The sequence below is a fragment of the Blastomyces dermatitidis genome, assembly GCF_000003525.1.
Source record: "Blastomyces dermatitidis ER-3 genomic scaffold supercont1.3, whole genome shotgun sequence".
NCBI lineage: Eukaryota > Fungi > Ascomycota > Eurotiomycetes > Onygenales > Ajellomycetaceae > Blastomyces > Blastomyces dermatitidis.
The window spans coordinates 3,012,060-3,026,859 of NW_025544776.1; the positions used below are offsets into that span (position 1 = coordinate 3,012,060).

The 14,800-nt window shown below is 46.3% G+C and overlaps 5 protein-coding genes across 5 annotated transcripts; 1 reads left to right on the top strand and 4 right to left on the bottom strand.

Annotated features, from left to right (window-relative positions):
- Positions 1–29: 29 nt before the first annotated feature.
- On the bottom strand, positions 30–3,156 carry BDCG_02996 (CBS and domain-containing protein). Its single transcript, XM_045418587.1, has 4 exons — positions 2,582–3,156; positions 1,592–2,468; positions 1,428–1,522; positions 30–1,358 (listed from the first exon to the last, which is right to left on the bottom strand). Exons 1-4 carry the CDS (start codon positions 2,768–2,770, stop codon positions 519–521), a joined length of 2,001 nt encoding a protein of 666 aa, XP_045275119.1. The 5' UTR covers positions 2,771–3,156; the 3' UTR covers positions 30–518.
- On the top strand, positions 3,094–5,025 carry BDCG_02997 (40S ribosomal protein S26E). Its single transcript, XM_045418588.1, has 5 exons — positions 3,094–3,177; positions 3,265–3,298; positions 3,472–3,599; positions 3,691–3,793; positions 4,023–5,025. Exons 2-5 carry the CDS (start codon positions 3,276–3,278, stop codon positions 4,132–4,134), a joined length of 366 nt encoding a protein of 121 aa, XP_045275120.1. The 5' UTR covers positions 3,094–3,177; positions 3,265–3,275; the 3' UTR covers positions 4,135–5,025.
- On the bottom strand, positions 3,314–8,080 carry BDCG_02998 (leucine rich repeat protein). Its single transcript, XM_045418589.1, has 2 exons — positions 7,416–8,080; positions 3,314–7,306 (listed from the first exon to the last, which is right to left on the bottom strand). The coding sequence occupies exons 1-2, from the start codon at positions 7,603–7,605 to the stop codon at positions 4,818–4,820; spliced, it is 2,679 nt and encodes an 892-aa protein (XP_045275121.1). The 5' UTR covers positions 7,606–8,080; the 3' UTR covers positions 3,314–4,817.
- Positions 8,081–8,319: 239 nt separating this feature from the next.
- Positions 8,320–9,827, bottom strand: BDCG_02999 (uncharacterized protein). Its single transcript, XM_045418590.1, has 3 exons — positions 9,804–9,827; positions 9,354–9,708; positions 8,320–9,285 (listed from the first exon to the last, which is right to left on the bottom strand). The coding sequence occupies exons 2-3, from the start codon at positions 9,647–9,649 to the stop codon at positions 8,895–8,897; spliced, it is 687 nt and encodes a 228-aa protein (XP_045275122.1). The 5' UTR covers positions 9,650–9,708; positions 9,804–9,827; the 3' UTR covers positions 8,320–8,894.
- Positions 9,828–10,812: 985 nt separating this feature from the next.
- On the bottom strand, positions 10,813–14,452 carry BDCG_03000 (metacaspase-1). Its single transcript, XM_045418591.1, has 6 exons — positions 13,128–14,452; positions 12,944–13,058; positions 12,780–12,882; positions 12,314–12,718; positions 11,644–12,252; positions 10,813–11,576 (listed from the first exon to the last, which is right to left on the bottom strand). Exons 1-6 carry the CDS (start codon positions 13,235–13,237, stop codon positions 11,551–11,553), a joined length of 1,368 nt encoding a protein of 455 aa, XP_045275123.1. The 5' UTR covers positions 13,238–14,452; the 3' UTR covers positions 10,813–11,550.
- Between the last annotated feature and the right edge of the window lie 348 nt (positions 14,453–14,800).

Here is a 14,800-nt window from a genome sequence, read left to right on the forward strand (position 1 = left end):
TTCCTGAAAATAATCTTGGGATCATGTTGTCTTGTATTGCAAACTTTGTCTTTTGGATTGTTCTAATAGGTAGTCATAGAAACAAGAGAGGAGAAGAAAGATAAAAATGCAATAAATATATTAGAAATTAAAATCAGAAAAGGTCAAAAAAGGGAAACAAACTTAACCCACTTGGGACTCGCTAATAGTTGGAATATTGGCCGTGATATCTTTAGATGGCGGAGCAGTGGTACATGCAATGCTATGTATGTAGGCGTAGGGGATATTATCGAAAGTGGCAAGATAGATAGCAAAGAATACAATAATGGGTACATATCATAAGAAAGTTAGGGAGAGACGAGACAAAGAAAAAAAAAAAAAAAAAAAAAAAAAAAAAAACGCGGACATTGCCCGAATATCTTCTTTAAACGCGCGAGATATGTGTTCCATCTACCAATCAATGCCCAAGTTGAATTATTTTATTTCTTGAATTGGAAATTTTTTTTTCCCGTTTTTAGGGAGATGGAGTGGCACAATAACTACCGATTACCCGCCCGGCTGAGAATGAAAACACCAACAATAGCAACAGCCAACGTCACAATGGCTCCAGGGAGGATAAGTTCATTGGGCACCCCGTTTATCAACTGCTGCTCCGCAGTTGGTGGCCGGACAAGAGTCTGCGGCTTTTCACGCTCTGAAATGCTCGGCTCGTCATCTTCTCCCGTTGTAGATCTCAGAACAGACCCGGCGGGGGTGGCAGATTTCGCAACTGGCGGCTGGGGTTCAGGGGCAGGAGGAGGCGTGATGATGGGCTGCTTCTCGGGATCGTGTACAAAAAGATCCACTTTGTCTTGGCTGGCTCTCCGGGCCAGAGTGATGGCATCAAATAGATCTTGGTCAGTTGTGATAGAGACTGTATCACCCTCGCTGTCCAAATAACTCAGCGCATAGCCTGTGTGGCTCATTTTGCCATCTTCAACAGCAGCTTGCCCGCCAACAGCTTCAACTTCGGCTCCCAGTTTCAAAGAAACTTGGGAGACAAGATCTGCTACACCTGCAGAAGGGGTAACGTGAAGTCTATGTACTCGGCCGCTGGGGGCTTTGAATTTGAACGGAAAGGGAGTGTCCACATTATGGACTGATCTGGCCCCTAAAATATCAGAGACAGCCTCGTCGCCGTGGTGCGAAGCTGATTCGTTCGGAAGAACACTGTTCTCACGATCACCGTGAGATCTTGACATATCGGGACTCATAACGGAACGGTGAGAAGTGTGGGGTTGATGGCTGCCAGACACCATGGAATCAGACTCATTGTCCATAGAAAGCCAGAACTTATTCCACGCAGGCCCTTCACTTTCGTTCGTTGACATAGTATTAACCTAGAACAATGGTAAAAGCGTGAGTAAGAATCGATGAAAAAGAGTCTGAAACAGAAGGAAGAAGCGTACCTGCTCGAGAGTAGCGTAGGTCAACTTCAGCACATCGACCATGCCAACAATCTCTCCAGCTTCGTTCATAACAGGTAGGTTAAGATAGTGTCCATCTATTACATCATTGTCAGTGAGATTTATTATACCTCCGATATTAACTTGAAAGAGGTCTCAGAACTAACCGTGCATCTTCCGGAGGGCAGCTTGAATGCTCATATCGGTGGGAGCAAAATCAGGGTGAGGTGTCATAACCCTAACAACGCTACAGGTATTGGGATCTAATCCAGGGGCGATAACACGGAGAACAACGTCTTTGCTGGTAAAAATCCCAGTAATCGAACCCTGATCCTGGACCAGCAAAGCGGTAGTGTGATTCTCCTTCATCAATGCAGCGGCCTCCCGAACAGACGTGCGTACTGATACAGTGGTGGGTGGCAATCCATTCAAAACAGACTCCAAGGTCGGGCCAGACATTTTCTGACGCAAAGCCTCCACGTACTGGATAATTTGCTGTGGCTGATTGGAGCCCAGTTCGGACTGTACACCTTCGAGAGCATCATACAATTTGCGAGATGAGCTATACGCCCTCTCCAGCTTCTCCATCGCATCGTAGAAACACTTGGTAATGTCAAGGATTCCAGATATATCCTGGTTCTCATCCATAACAGGAAGATGTCTGAACCCCTTCCGGACCATGAGGTCCAGGGCATCGGTAGCACTGGTGTCGGTTCTCGCGCAGAGAGGATTCTTCGTCATGATTTCTGCAATTGTAACATCCCGAGCCCTAATGCCAGCACCGACAACTCTAAACGCCAAATCCTTTGCAGTGAATATACCAGCAATACGGTCGTCATCATCCGTCACAAGAACGCAATCTTCTCTCTTCGCAGCCATCAATTGGGCAGCCTCTGCAACCGTGGTGTTGGGTTTGATCTGGAGAGCCTGGCTGGGTTTGAGAGCCATGACAGTTCCCGGGGGGGGTTTGCGGCTATGGCGAGAACGAGCAGGGTTTCCATGCCTCTTCTTATTGAGGTCCGCCTCCATTTTTTTTCTAATAGCCTAGCCATTGAAACATGTATACTTAGTCCTATATAACAGCAAGAGAAGAGAAGAGTAGTTATCCAACCAATTGAACGTCGGAGGAACTAAGGAAGAGATGTATATATTTTTACCTCATCACGCTTTGACTGCTTTTGCCTGCTGGTACTCAAGGCAGAGCTGCTTCCAATATCAGACGGAGCAGCAGCGGGTGGGGGTCCCTGGTCAACCTTGCGAGGAATACCAGACGGGTTGCCATCGAAGGGAATCTGGCCACGGCCCACAGTCCGATTCCTAAAAGTTCCTCCCCCTGCAGCAGACATGTTCGGCGATATAACACAATGAAATTAGAACTAGGCGTAATTAATGTAGATAAAATAAACACTAGTGAGAGAATGGTCGATCCGCCACGCAGCCTTGTTGGGGGCGAGGGATGGATGTCAGAGAGGGATATCCGGGAAAACTGGGAGAGCAAAAAGGGGAGTTTTCGACGCCGGATATTGTTGTTGATGCTGTGTTCCTGACCACAGAACGAACCAACATAAAGTTTGGGAGAACTGCAACGGCCAGGCACTGGTCACGGGGTCGGTGGATCACGGGAATGCTGCTTAGCTAAGCCCGGTTCGCTTAGTTAACCCGCTAGCCCTCTTGCCCACAAACAAGACCAACATCGCGGAGCCAGGGCCAGGACAGCGCTTTTTCAACCACCTCATCCCGCCGACTTCAACCAGTACGCTTCTCTCTTCCCCCGGGCCCCCTGTGTGTAGGCGTTGTCGCTGCTATTGCACTCTTTCCCTAACGTCGAACGAATATACAGAATCCGCCAAAATGGTCAAGAAACGGGCGTCGAAGTATGTGCATTGAGGAACCCTCAAATATCCCCCTTCTTTACGCGGAGCAAAATACAGGAATTGGAAATTAGTTGAGAAATTTATGAGATATCAATTATGGGGAAGGGGCGAAAAACCCAAGTTTGTTTCCGGAAATAGATGGGCTGACAATTGGCCTGTTTTTAATGGAACAGCGGACGTAACAAGAAGGGTCGCGGCCACGTCAAGCCAATCCGATGCTCCAACTGCTCGCGATGCACTCCCAAGGACAAGGCCATCAAGAGATTCACCATCCGTAACATGGTCGAGTCTGCCGCCATTCGTACGTTCTTCCACCATTTACAGATGAGCAAAGGGAGGGAAATGGAAGAAATTATTGCTAATACCAACATCCGTTTTTCGCGAATAATTAGGTGATATCTCCGACGCATCCGTCTTCGCTGATTACGCCGTACCCAAGATGTACTTGAAGCTCCAGTACTGCGTTTCCTGCGCCATTCACGGAAAGATTGTGCGGTATGGCCGAACCCAATCCAAGCAAATTCCCAAGCCCTTTCTCTCCGTTTCTCGTCCTCTCTCCTTCCAGAAAACACCACAATAAAGTCAGAAAAAGATATCAAGGCTCCCAGGGAAACGGAAAAAGAGGGTGAAGAGGCCACGCGAGGAATAGATATAATGGGGCGATATCAGAGGGAAATTGAACACGCGGAACAGTTTGATATACTGATTTAAATCTGCTTTCTAGTGTCCGCTCCCGAGAGGGCCGTCGCAACCGGGCTCCCCCCCCAAGAATCCGGTACAACAGAGATGGAAAGAAGATGAGCCCAACCCAGGCCGCCAAGACTGCTCAGGTATAGATATGAGTCTAGTCGATAGGTGTGTTCGGGAGAACTGGTTGGGATAATGGGGTGTGGTGACGCTGCTGCTACTATCATGCCAAATTTTTATCTTTCACCTTTTTACTTCTTTCCTTTTTTATATTTTCTCTCTTCCGCTTTGTCTATTTTTTTAATTTTTTTTCCCTCTTGTTAAACGGTGTCAGGCAAATAAAAACTGGGTTTTTATATATCAACATGGCTCCAAGGGGAAAAAACAAAGACGTGAAAAGGCGGATGAAGAGAAGAAGGAGAATAAGAAGGAAAACAAAAGAAATGAGACATGAATGTGGGAAACGATAAACGCCCTTATTCCTCCTTTTAAGTGTTTTTGTCCCCGAGCCGTGCGGTTTTAGTGGACTCATTTGATACCTTTCTTTCTCTCTGCGCGTTTGGCGAACGATGACACTTTGTTTTACTAACGTGATTTGAAGAAGGAAAAATGGGTAAATGAGCACGGAGCGCATAATCATACGCCGCGGAGGAAGTGAGCCTTCTGGGGATGCGAGAAGATATCTAAAAAATGCGAAATGAAAATAAAAATGATTTGACTTATAATATATGCAAAAAAAGTATCATTATGTCATAAGATCCTTTGATACGTAACACGCACAAGCTGTACGTGCACACGTTGGAAGGAAAAAAAAGTAATAATTCCTAGAAACTCAAGGATACAAATACCCCCTCTCAAAATAATTCCCATAAATATCCACAAACCCACCACTCCGGCCCTTGGGCATCGGGTTTCTCACAATCTTCACTTCCCCCTTCCAATAGCCCTCAACGTACAGCGGATAATTGAGTGATGCACCTGACGAAGTCGTCGACGACGATGAAGACGATGACATTGTTGATCGTGGTAACGTCGGAGTTATGGTAGAAGTGGACACAGGAGTAGAATTAGTCGTAGTACTCCCGCTCGACCCTTGCTTTTTGGCGCGTAGTAACATTTCTTCGTATTCTGCTTTTCTAGCCTTGCGGAACGCGGCTAGAGCAGCGACGACATCAATGTCTGCGTCCTGTGTGGGCGTGGCAGGGGCTGTCGACGGCTGCTGCTGCTGCTGGTTGTTCGAGGGAGGAGGGGGAGATGGTGTGGATACTAGGGTCTGATTTGGAGGGGGGAATGGAGATAACGAGCGGGGTTGTGATGTGGGTGTGGGTTTGGGTGTGGGACGGTGAGCGAGTCTCTGCGTATTGCGTAGAGATGTTGCGGAGGCACGATGGGATAACGATGGGGTAGAAGCTTCGAGCTCCGGGATCCGAAGTGAACGCATAGATTCAGCATCAATATCACCGTCCATATCGTTATCCTTAACCTTAATCTCTTCATCTAGAACCCCACACTCCTCCTCGGTCTCCCCGCTAAAGAAGCTAAAATCATTCTCCGCTGCCGCCCACAGGTTCTCCGAGTCTACATCCTCTGTGCTAGACTTAGAGATTCCCGCGCCGCTGCGCTTCCAGGACGTCGAGCCTATGGAGGTATCGGGTTTGGCGACAGGCGTTATCTCAAGGATAATGCGTTCAAGGGAGAAAAGAGATCGTGCATGCCGTCGCTCTGCATTGGCACGTAACCGGCCAGGGGGCAGGGAGTAGTTGGAACGGGCCTGTAGGCCGGCTAGGAAGGCTTCATCTGCACACGCTGTGATGAAGTGGGTTAGGCGGGATATGATGTGGGAAGATGAGGGTTGAACGGTTGCGGGTACATCTGTGAGGACGAGTGTTCGGAGGTGTGGGGTGTGAGAGGGATGGAAGAACGGGGCTGTGCCGTTGCTTAGTTTAGGTCGCTTTTTGAGTAACGCTTCGATGAAGTCGGTTCGAAGCTGGGAAGATGACGATGGCGTTGATGATGAAGGTTCATGAGGGGCCAGTCCTGGCACTTCAAAGCTTGGTGTTAGCAATGGTGCGTCAGAGCCACTACGCATTCCAGGCCGCCATCCAGGGATCGGTCTTTGGAATGAGGTGTCCGCGAGTTCATGCCGTACAACTGGCTTTGCAGCAGGCAGCTCGTAAATTTGGCTCGAAGAGCCGTCCAATTCCACAGCAACAGCCCGGGGTACGGGACGTCTTGTAGGTGTTTTCCTAGCAGGAAAAACTTCCCGTGATGACGTGGAGGCATTTTCCGTAACCACCGCATGGTGAATTCGTAGATAGGTCAACTTGTCTGCTGCTGAATGGCGCAGTGCTGGTATAAGTTTTTCAGCACCTGGATATCTCACGCCAACCACCCACTGGCTCTCATTATCCGCTATCGGCTCAAACCCCTTCCGCTTCCACATCGACCCAGCACTCTTCACGGTCCCGCCATCTAGCACATGAAGGCACGTCGATTTGAGCAAACTGCCTAACCCCTCAACAGACAGTCGATTGTCTGAAATGTAAAGATGCGTAATACCAACATGAGGTAGATCCTGGGGGTCAGAGCGGCCGGTCAGGGGTATCATTAACTGTTTCATGAGATGGGCATCAAAGTTCTCGCTTCTCAACGAATCTACGCCCAAGATATTCGCAAAGGGGCTTATAGTGCAGGCCCACTCAAAATGGAACTTAACGGCTCTATCAATGGGAGAGGACTCTTCGGCGGCATCCAGTGGTAAGAAGCATTTCTGTAGGAGGGATCTTAACGAGGCATCCGTCAACATGTTATTTCGCACGTCCAACAATCGAACCCGCGTTTGAATAGACTCCGCCACGACTTCCAGATCCGCATCTCGAAGCCCAATACCCCTCAGCTTCACCACTTGGAGATGTTTCAAATATGACATAGACGATAACACCCCATGATCCTTTGCCGGCGTCGTGAACGACAAATCCAAGTAAACCAACAGCGGGAATCGCAATAGAGCCTCCCTAAGGCCAACAGATGTAGTATTCGGTTCCTGCTGTGCCATCAGCAGACGGAGGCCATATGCTTCGCAGGAATTGTCATTGTTCGATTTTGGCCTCAATGCGATAAGCGAATTGTGGTCGAAGAACGGCAGCTGGGACACGAGCAGCGATTGGAGATTCGGTAGATATTCCAGTACCTCCTGAAGCCATGATCGTCTCGGCCCGCCATATATCTCTGACAGCGCGGGTGGCAGGTGGAAGGTGTGAGTCAGCATACGCACCTCGAGGCGAGCCCGTTTGAGCGTCCGCCTGAATCTTGTCAATGCCACTTTACCATTGGTAGATCGATCATTGTTAGCAAGAAGCCCAACGTCCCAGTGGGGAGCTCAATTACCATGGCGTTTGAGTGTGATGGGATGGAAGAGAGGCAAACACACCATATACAGCGTCGTTATCAGTTCCGAAATGAGATGCTGGCGCGCCCCACAGGAACGGGATGAATATATCATGCCATCTCCTACACACGAGTGAGGCGGCGCATAAGTCCGCAGATGGGATGTAGTCAGCAACTATAGTCCACACATCCCTAGCTGTAGCGAGTTCGTATGATGGTGGGAAATCTTCCATTTTGAGGGCGGATTGGTTATGCGACTGCCCTCTTCATTCTCGCATCTCTGGGTATTCAAGCCCATTCGATATATTCCCAACTCTTCTGCGAATAGTTTGATCAAATTATATCCGATGCAGCTGTCCGTCTTTGTTGTTCTGTTCACCCGTTTATTAAGTCAGAAGTTGTAGATGGCAAGGGAAACGGTTTCCTCGAGATGAGGCTGCGATTAAATAACAGTATCGGAAATTGATGTAAATATCTAAGGCAGCATCCTGATTGAGGCGCAGAATAATTCTCAGCTGCATGGGTTGAAATCACCAGCCCATGTGACCAGGAAGTATCCCACGATGTCGAGGGTTAGGGCAAGCAAGCTGTTGTTATTCTCCGAGCCACGACAAGCTAAGATCCCAATAGCAGTCACTACTCAGACTAGTTTTCGTTTTGGCGTTGAGAAAATTATTAGTTATTTACCTATGTTCTCCGTATTATTCGCAGATCTATCACGTAATAATTGTTCATCTTGGAGCAACAATGTTGTTGTGTATTGTAATCTAGCTACACAACCTCTTACTAATTGTATGGCACGGAACTGTAAACATTTTGGAGCTCCTTGTGTTGTGAGCGTATCAATAATCACTCAGCTAGATGTGCTTTGATGCAGGAGTGAAATCACTATATTTACCACCCTACTCACTCAATTTGAACCTAATAGAGGAGTTCTTTGCTGAGCTAAAGGCTTATATTAAGAAGAGCTGGTCATTATATGAAGCGGACCCTCGCCAGGGCTTTGGTGTTTTCCTTCAATGTGTTGATATTGTCGGTGCGAGAAAAGAGAGTGCGGCAGGTCACTTTCGAAGTGCTGGTGTATCAGTCGGGCTGTGTGGTTTTGAATAGAATCGTTCATCGCGTTGTTCAATGAAAAAAGCTGGGATATAACACCTGTTTCATTATTCATATCCCTGTTTAATATAACTTCAGAGTCCTTTTCAAAATTCGCTCCATGATTCAACACTATTCCATTTATTTACCACCCAGTTACCAAGCTGCTATGACATTTGGTTACTGCTGTTGTACGCTCCGCCAAAATTCAAATCCGTCGCACAACGCTCAAAGCCGCAAACTCTCTCTAGGCATTCACCCAGTCTTGTACCAGCAAAGCTCCGGAAAATATTACCTCTCACATTTCACGCCTGCTAACTAAATCCACTACCGCTTTCCTCTCATAGCGAGCTCCCTGGCGGGATCAGAAGGAGAGAAAATCCATTTCAGAATATCAAAGGCTACCTTCTTGTCATAATTGTCCTTGCTAAGGTTGTATATAGCCCTCAGTGTCAAGGTGAGTGTTGGGTACATTTCCGATGGGTTGCAGGTAAGGAGGTACAAAGACAAGAGGAGGTGAACATACTATCAAGAAACCTTCCTTGTATATGAGCTTAGGCATATACCGGCCCTCCTCAGAAAGCCACTCCATCTCATTCATCTGATGGTAAAAGATTGAGGTGACTGCCAGTAGTTCACTTTTCAGAAGATAATCTCTATGATTTTCTTGTGGTTTTGTGTTGAATGTGCTTGAGAGATCCCGAATTATGCAGCTCCAGTGGTTATGACAAAGATGGAAGATCTGTTCCCCCTTAATACAGGGGTGGGAATTGATTATGATGCCGATGCCCAGCCTGCGAAAAAGTGGGCCATGAAACCTGATAAAATGTCAAGAGAAGGAAAGAAAAAGTGAATAAAGAAGTATCAAAGATATAATTATACATACTCTTCAGCCTTCATGAAAGGAATCTCATCAAGAACCTGATGAGCGGCAGTCTTAATGAAGCCAGAGAAACCCCAGTCACTTGGGAGGCCCTGAGCTTTCTCTGGTGCAAGTAACTCTCTCACATTTGTGGATGACTTGTAGAAGCTCTGGAGTTGTTGAAAAAGTAATCTTCTCTCTGGTGCTGTCCATACAATGCAGCTTGAGGTCTTCTGTCTTTTGCAGCCACTCAAAGGGGAATGAGTCTGACGAGTAAGTGATGTACAGACGAAAGAGGTCAAACATGAGCCAGCCAACATCTTCCGGGATGATTGAATGGCTTTATATCTGATTGCATAGCGTGCTATTAATGGAATGTCTGCTGTCCTGTTAGTCTGGTGGGTAGTTGATGTCTGTTGACATGATGATAATTCTTTAATGTAGGCTACTGGGGCAAAAGAGCTCAGTCACCACCAGCGCACTGCTGGTAGAAGGGCCGATCAACTCCCGGGACCCCCAACATTTAACGCATCCGGACTGTCGCCCATCACGTGACTTACCACCAATGGGAAGAAGTGAAATACGCCCCAGGCCGCCCTTACATCCGTCCCTCGTTGTTGTCTTTTTCTTCTTCTTCTTCTTCTTCTTCTTCTTGGTATTTATCTTTGTCGCCGGGTCCGTCACAGTTATCTCTGCTGCCTTATGATTGGCCCATGCTCTCTCCAACCTCTACTTAACTTTTAAGCTTAAACTTACCCTAGCACGTTCCACCTACGAAGTTTAGCGCGGACATGACAGAGTGAATATTAATAAATTGATTCAATGATTTTATTATTCTTACTCTTCTTTATATATCTCTTATAGTCTTTTAATTTATGTTTTCAGTTCTGTTTATCTATCTACTTAAAAATTCTCAACTATTTACTATTCTTATCATTTATTTTCTTTGATTTTTAATATGCTTGATTTCTCTTCACTGAGATACACTTTACTATGTAGATGAGAAATAATGTAATAAGAATAATACTTCAGAAGAAGTAAAACTGTGAAAGCATCAGACTCAGAGAATGAGTGAGAAAAAATATATATAAGTATAGAGAATTCACTCATATAATTACATTAAGAAGAGGAGATTTGAGAAGACAGTATGATGTGTGAAAGAAAGAGAGCTTTATTAATATTCTATATCTACATAAAATGTTCATTCTTAAAGAGAATTCTAGTTGCTTTATCATTGAAATATTTTTGATTATTGATTTTGAACTTTGATTTTGATTCAATTTCTTCATAACACTCATTCTTATTATGAATCAATTATTCATGATATTTATCTAGAATCAGAACTAATTTTTTAAAAGAGAAGTTATATTCACTTTACAGATCTTTTTCAAGTACTGCAACTTTGAAAAGAATAACATCAAAAAAAAAAAAAAAAAAAAAAAAAAAAAAAAAAAAAAAAAAAAAAAAAAAAAAAAAAAAAAAAAAAAGATTGAGAGTAAATACAAGAACATCAGAATATCATTTCTGAAAAAGATGGGAAAAGTAGATGTAGAAAGACAAGCTGATAGAGCACAAACTAGCCAGATCAGTAACAATAACTAAAGAGTTAAAACACATTACAAAGAGAGAGCAAGAAGAAAGAAGTGTTTAACTATTCCATTCTTTCAATACCATGACAGCTCTTCAGGAAAAAATGATAATAAGCTAGACATTGACGTGCAAACATAGACTGATAACAGGCATATAGACTATCGAGTACTGTGATTACCAAGGTTTTTCCTTCCCCCCCGTATTCAAGTCCGCCACTCACGGCAGTTTAGGAATGATAATCGAAAAAAAAAGACAACAACAGATGCTTTAGGCCTAGGAAAATCGTCAAGGTACTTCAACTAGAGACATTAGGAAAAGATGGGAATAAGAGAGAACGGCGACATATCCAATTGGAGGAAGGTACAGTGGTAAAGCATGCAGTTGAAGCTGAATATTTGGTAGGAGAAGAGTAGTTTCGCAAAACACAAGTGTCGAACAGGCCAAATACTCGGACGAGAGGGCGAATTTTCATCAAGCAAGCAAAGCCCAAGTGTCGTTTCCAGTAGAGTCAGCTCAGGGTTTTGTATTTATCACTGTTGTCAAGATTTCATTCGCGTACCACTTAGCGAGCTTGCTCATACAAGGCGTGTCCTCGAACCGGTTGGGGGGAAGTTAAGAATGAAATATCCGTTTACATGACATATAGAAGATCGGTATCTACAAATCCATAGGTTAGCAGACAGCCTACGGATGTCATCGAGAGTTAAAAATTATGAGAACGTACTTAGCGGATGACTGCAACTTAACTGGGGTTTCTGGGTATATTTCGTCGCTAATTCATCACGGATGCTCCTCAAGAGTTGCACGTAGCTCTGTTGTGGGTTCTTCTTCAACGCGGTAATAAAGGCCCAGGACATAGCTCCAGTAGCTTCTCCACCAATTGTGGCGTCTTGGCTTGTCTGGGTATCCTTGCTTCCGGACCACATAATAACATCGGCGGGGCTTGTTTTCGTTTGTCGTGCCTTCTGGTGACTTGCATCGCCTTTCGTAGCCTTTTTGATTAATCCACCAACAGTGGAAAGCATGCCTGAAACATCTCCTCTCGCGTACGCAGACACAACGCTGAGCAAACCTTGACCAGCCTCCTTGGCCAGATTGGGCTCCTTGAGAATGCCCTGGGTAGAGTAGATATATGGAAGATCGAGGGCCGAGCCGGAGTGGCACGAGTCGAAGATTGCAGTTAGACGGACACCAGGAAGAAGCGACTTGACCATAATTCTATGCATTTCGTCATCGACAATATGTCCAGCCGATCTAAAATCTACAGGATAGATGACCTCGTCATTTCCATCATCTTCGTCGCCGTCAAGATCTTTCGTTTGACCACCATGACCTATATACATAGTTAGCGACTTGAAAAAGGACAGACGCTATAACATCGGGCAAACACATACCTGAATAATGGAAGAAGAGGGAGTCGTTGGGTCTAGCATCCTTCACTAGCCAGTGCATCGCTCGCAGGATGTTTGCCTTAGTTGGCTGACTCATTGGATTTTGCTGGTCATCGGTAAGGATAACCATGTCCTCCCTTGCGTAGCCAAAATTTTGGTTCAGATACGTCGACATATTTTTGACATCGTTAATGCAACCTCGTAGTTGGCCGCGTTGACCAAAATAGTTGATACCGATCAACAAGGCCTTCCGCTTTCCAGTACAATTCGAGTATTGGAAACTATATCCCTGTGGAGCGCCATGGCCGAACTGGACAGGCTGCGTTGGTGGCGGGGGAGGCACGCCATGTCCGGAAGGGCGCTGATTGTTGTAGGAATTCGGGTAGGGAGAAGGTGCGGGAGGGGCCGCTGATCATGGGTTAGGTCTATGAAATGTATTATTTTTGTATTATAGGTGACTAGTACTCACCACCTGCGCGACCACTATACATTGGGGCACCGTTTGGAGGTTGCGGAGAGACACTTGGATGGGGTGGTAGAGCGCCGTACATTGGTTGTTGAGGTGGAGGAGCCTTCAACAGGAATTATCAGTATGTGTCGGAGTCAAAGAGTATTACAACCCGGGAAACTCACATGATATCCGCCATTGTACGGTGGCTGAGGAGATGGAGTGTGAGGGGTATATCCGTATTGGTTCTGCTGAGGGGGTGGAGGGCCTTGCGGTGGATATCCTCCGTAACTCTGTGGGCTAGCAGGTTGTTAGAACAAAAGCCATCTCCCTTTAAAAATAGCACATGATGCGCAGTAGACTACTCACGGGTATTGCTGAGGTGGTGGTGCTCCATATGGCTGAGGAGGATATTGTTGTTGAGGCGGCGGGTACCCGCCCTGACCTCCCGCGTAGCCCTGGGAAGGATAGTACGACATTGCTCACGATTAGAGAGTCAAGCGAAGGAATAATGCAGAGTAATGTGAGGTAAATATTTCGCGTGGCGGATAGAAAACAAATAGAAGAGAGTTGCAATCGAGGAAAACACCAGATCGCGCTCGAACGAAGGATAGACAAAGGCGCAAAGGGCCAGGCAGCGAAAGGATCAGCTGATCGGGTATAAATCCTGCACTCCCCACAGCGGAACGTTCAGTGGGCGCCGGTTCTCACGGATGGCGGAAGGCTTGGATAGAATCGGCGGAAGCAGATCTCCTCCAGGTTTTGGGCACGCAACAACGATAGCTGGCAGCCAATTCCACAAGGGCGCTGGCTATCTTCCTAGAGAACGTCTACCGGCGCGAAGGAGGGGTAAACTGGAGAAACAAGGATACGCTCTTCCCGGCTATTCTTCTACCAGGGCTATTCGGCTTCTCCTATCCAAGAGACACACAGGTATACCAACGAGGCAGCGAAACGAGTAGGTTATCTGGGCACTCCGACTGCGAGTGTCTGACGGCAAGATGGTTGATGGGAAGGGAGTCGGGGGAAGGAAAATGTGGAATCTTGAGGCGTTGGCGAAGGTTGATATATTTTAGTTAAATACCAGCTGAATAATACGCTTGGATACTGCACCGCCAATCGACCCGGACAATCAGAGAGCAGAACAGCCTCAACACGCCTGGAGATCGCGACAATGTGACATGGAATATGCGAAAGCAAGCAAAAAGCAAAAACAGAGAAGCTTTTTTTTTCATGTATCTCTAACTAGCTATTTCCATAGCGGTAACATCGGCAAGTTTTTCTACTCCATCCCATATGCTCCGCCTGAAAGGATGAACCGTTGAATTATTTCTCTACACAGCGCAGTCCGAGTGTCCCATTCGCACGGCATCCGATTGCCCATCAAGACCCAACAAGCACTGTCCGGCCCATTTGACAAGGATCCCGGTTTCCAGCCGTAACTTGAGGCTCTTAGTCTCCTCGTGCCCGAGTTCTCGAGATCCAATCAAGCGGACTCTTCTCGGTTGTTTCAAAATACCTAAACCGACATGGTTTGGCCGGGGAACTCGTTCATGATCGTCTGTTTACGAAGTTTTACGAACAGGGATGTGGAAAGGGGTTTCTGTCGAGGAAAATTCTGATAATCCGGCGTAGATTTTTCCTTTCGCATACAACTCTGTTTTCCGAGTCGACAAAACCTCCTCAAGAGTCCTCAACAGAGTCGAATGCCGACACAATTGTCTGCAAATAACATTTGTGTACTACGATGCCACGTTGGTTCAACCGGGGGCATGCATCCAGAATCCGAAATTGGTTGGCTTCCGATATTGAGTCAATCAAATCCAATCAGTACTTTTCCTTTTTGCCCGGTGGCTGTCCCAATAGTTCAAATGCTGAATTGCCATTTATGGGATGACGAGGAAGGTGGCGACGTCCACGACTTTTTGACATATCCATGCCTACGGCCAACTAGCTACGAACAGACTAAAGACGCTAGCCCCCGGCACCTCCGCCACTAATAATACTCACCAGCTCGTTGGCGGTGTCAGGCAAGTTGATCG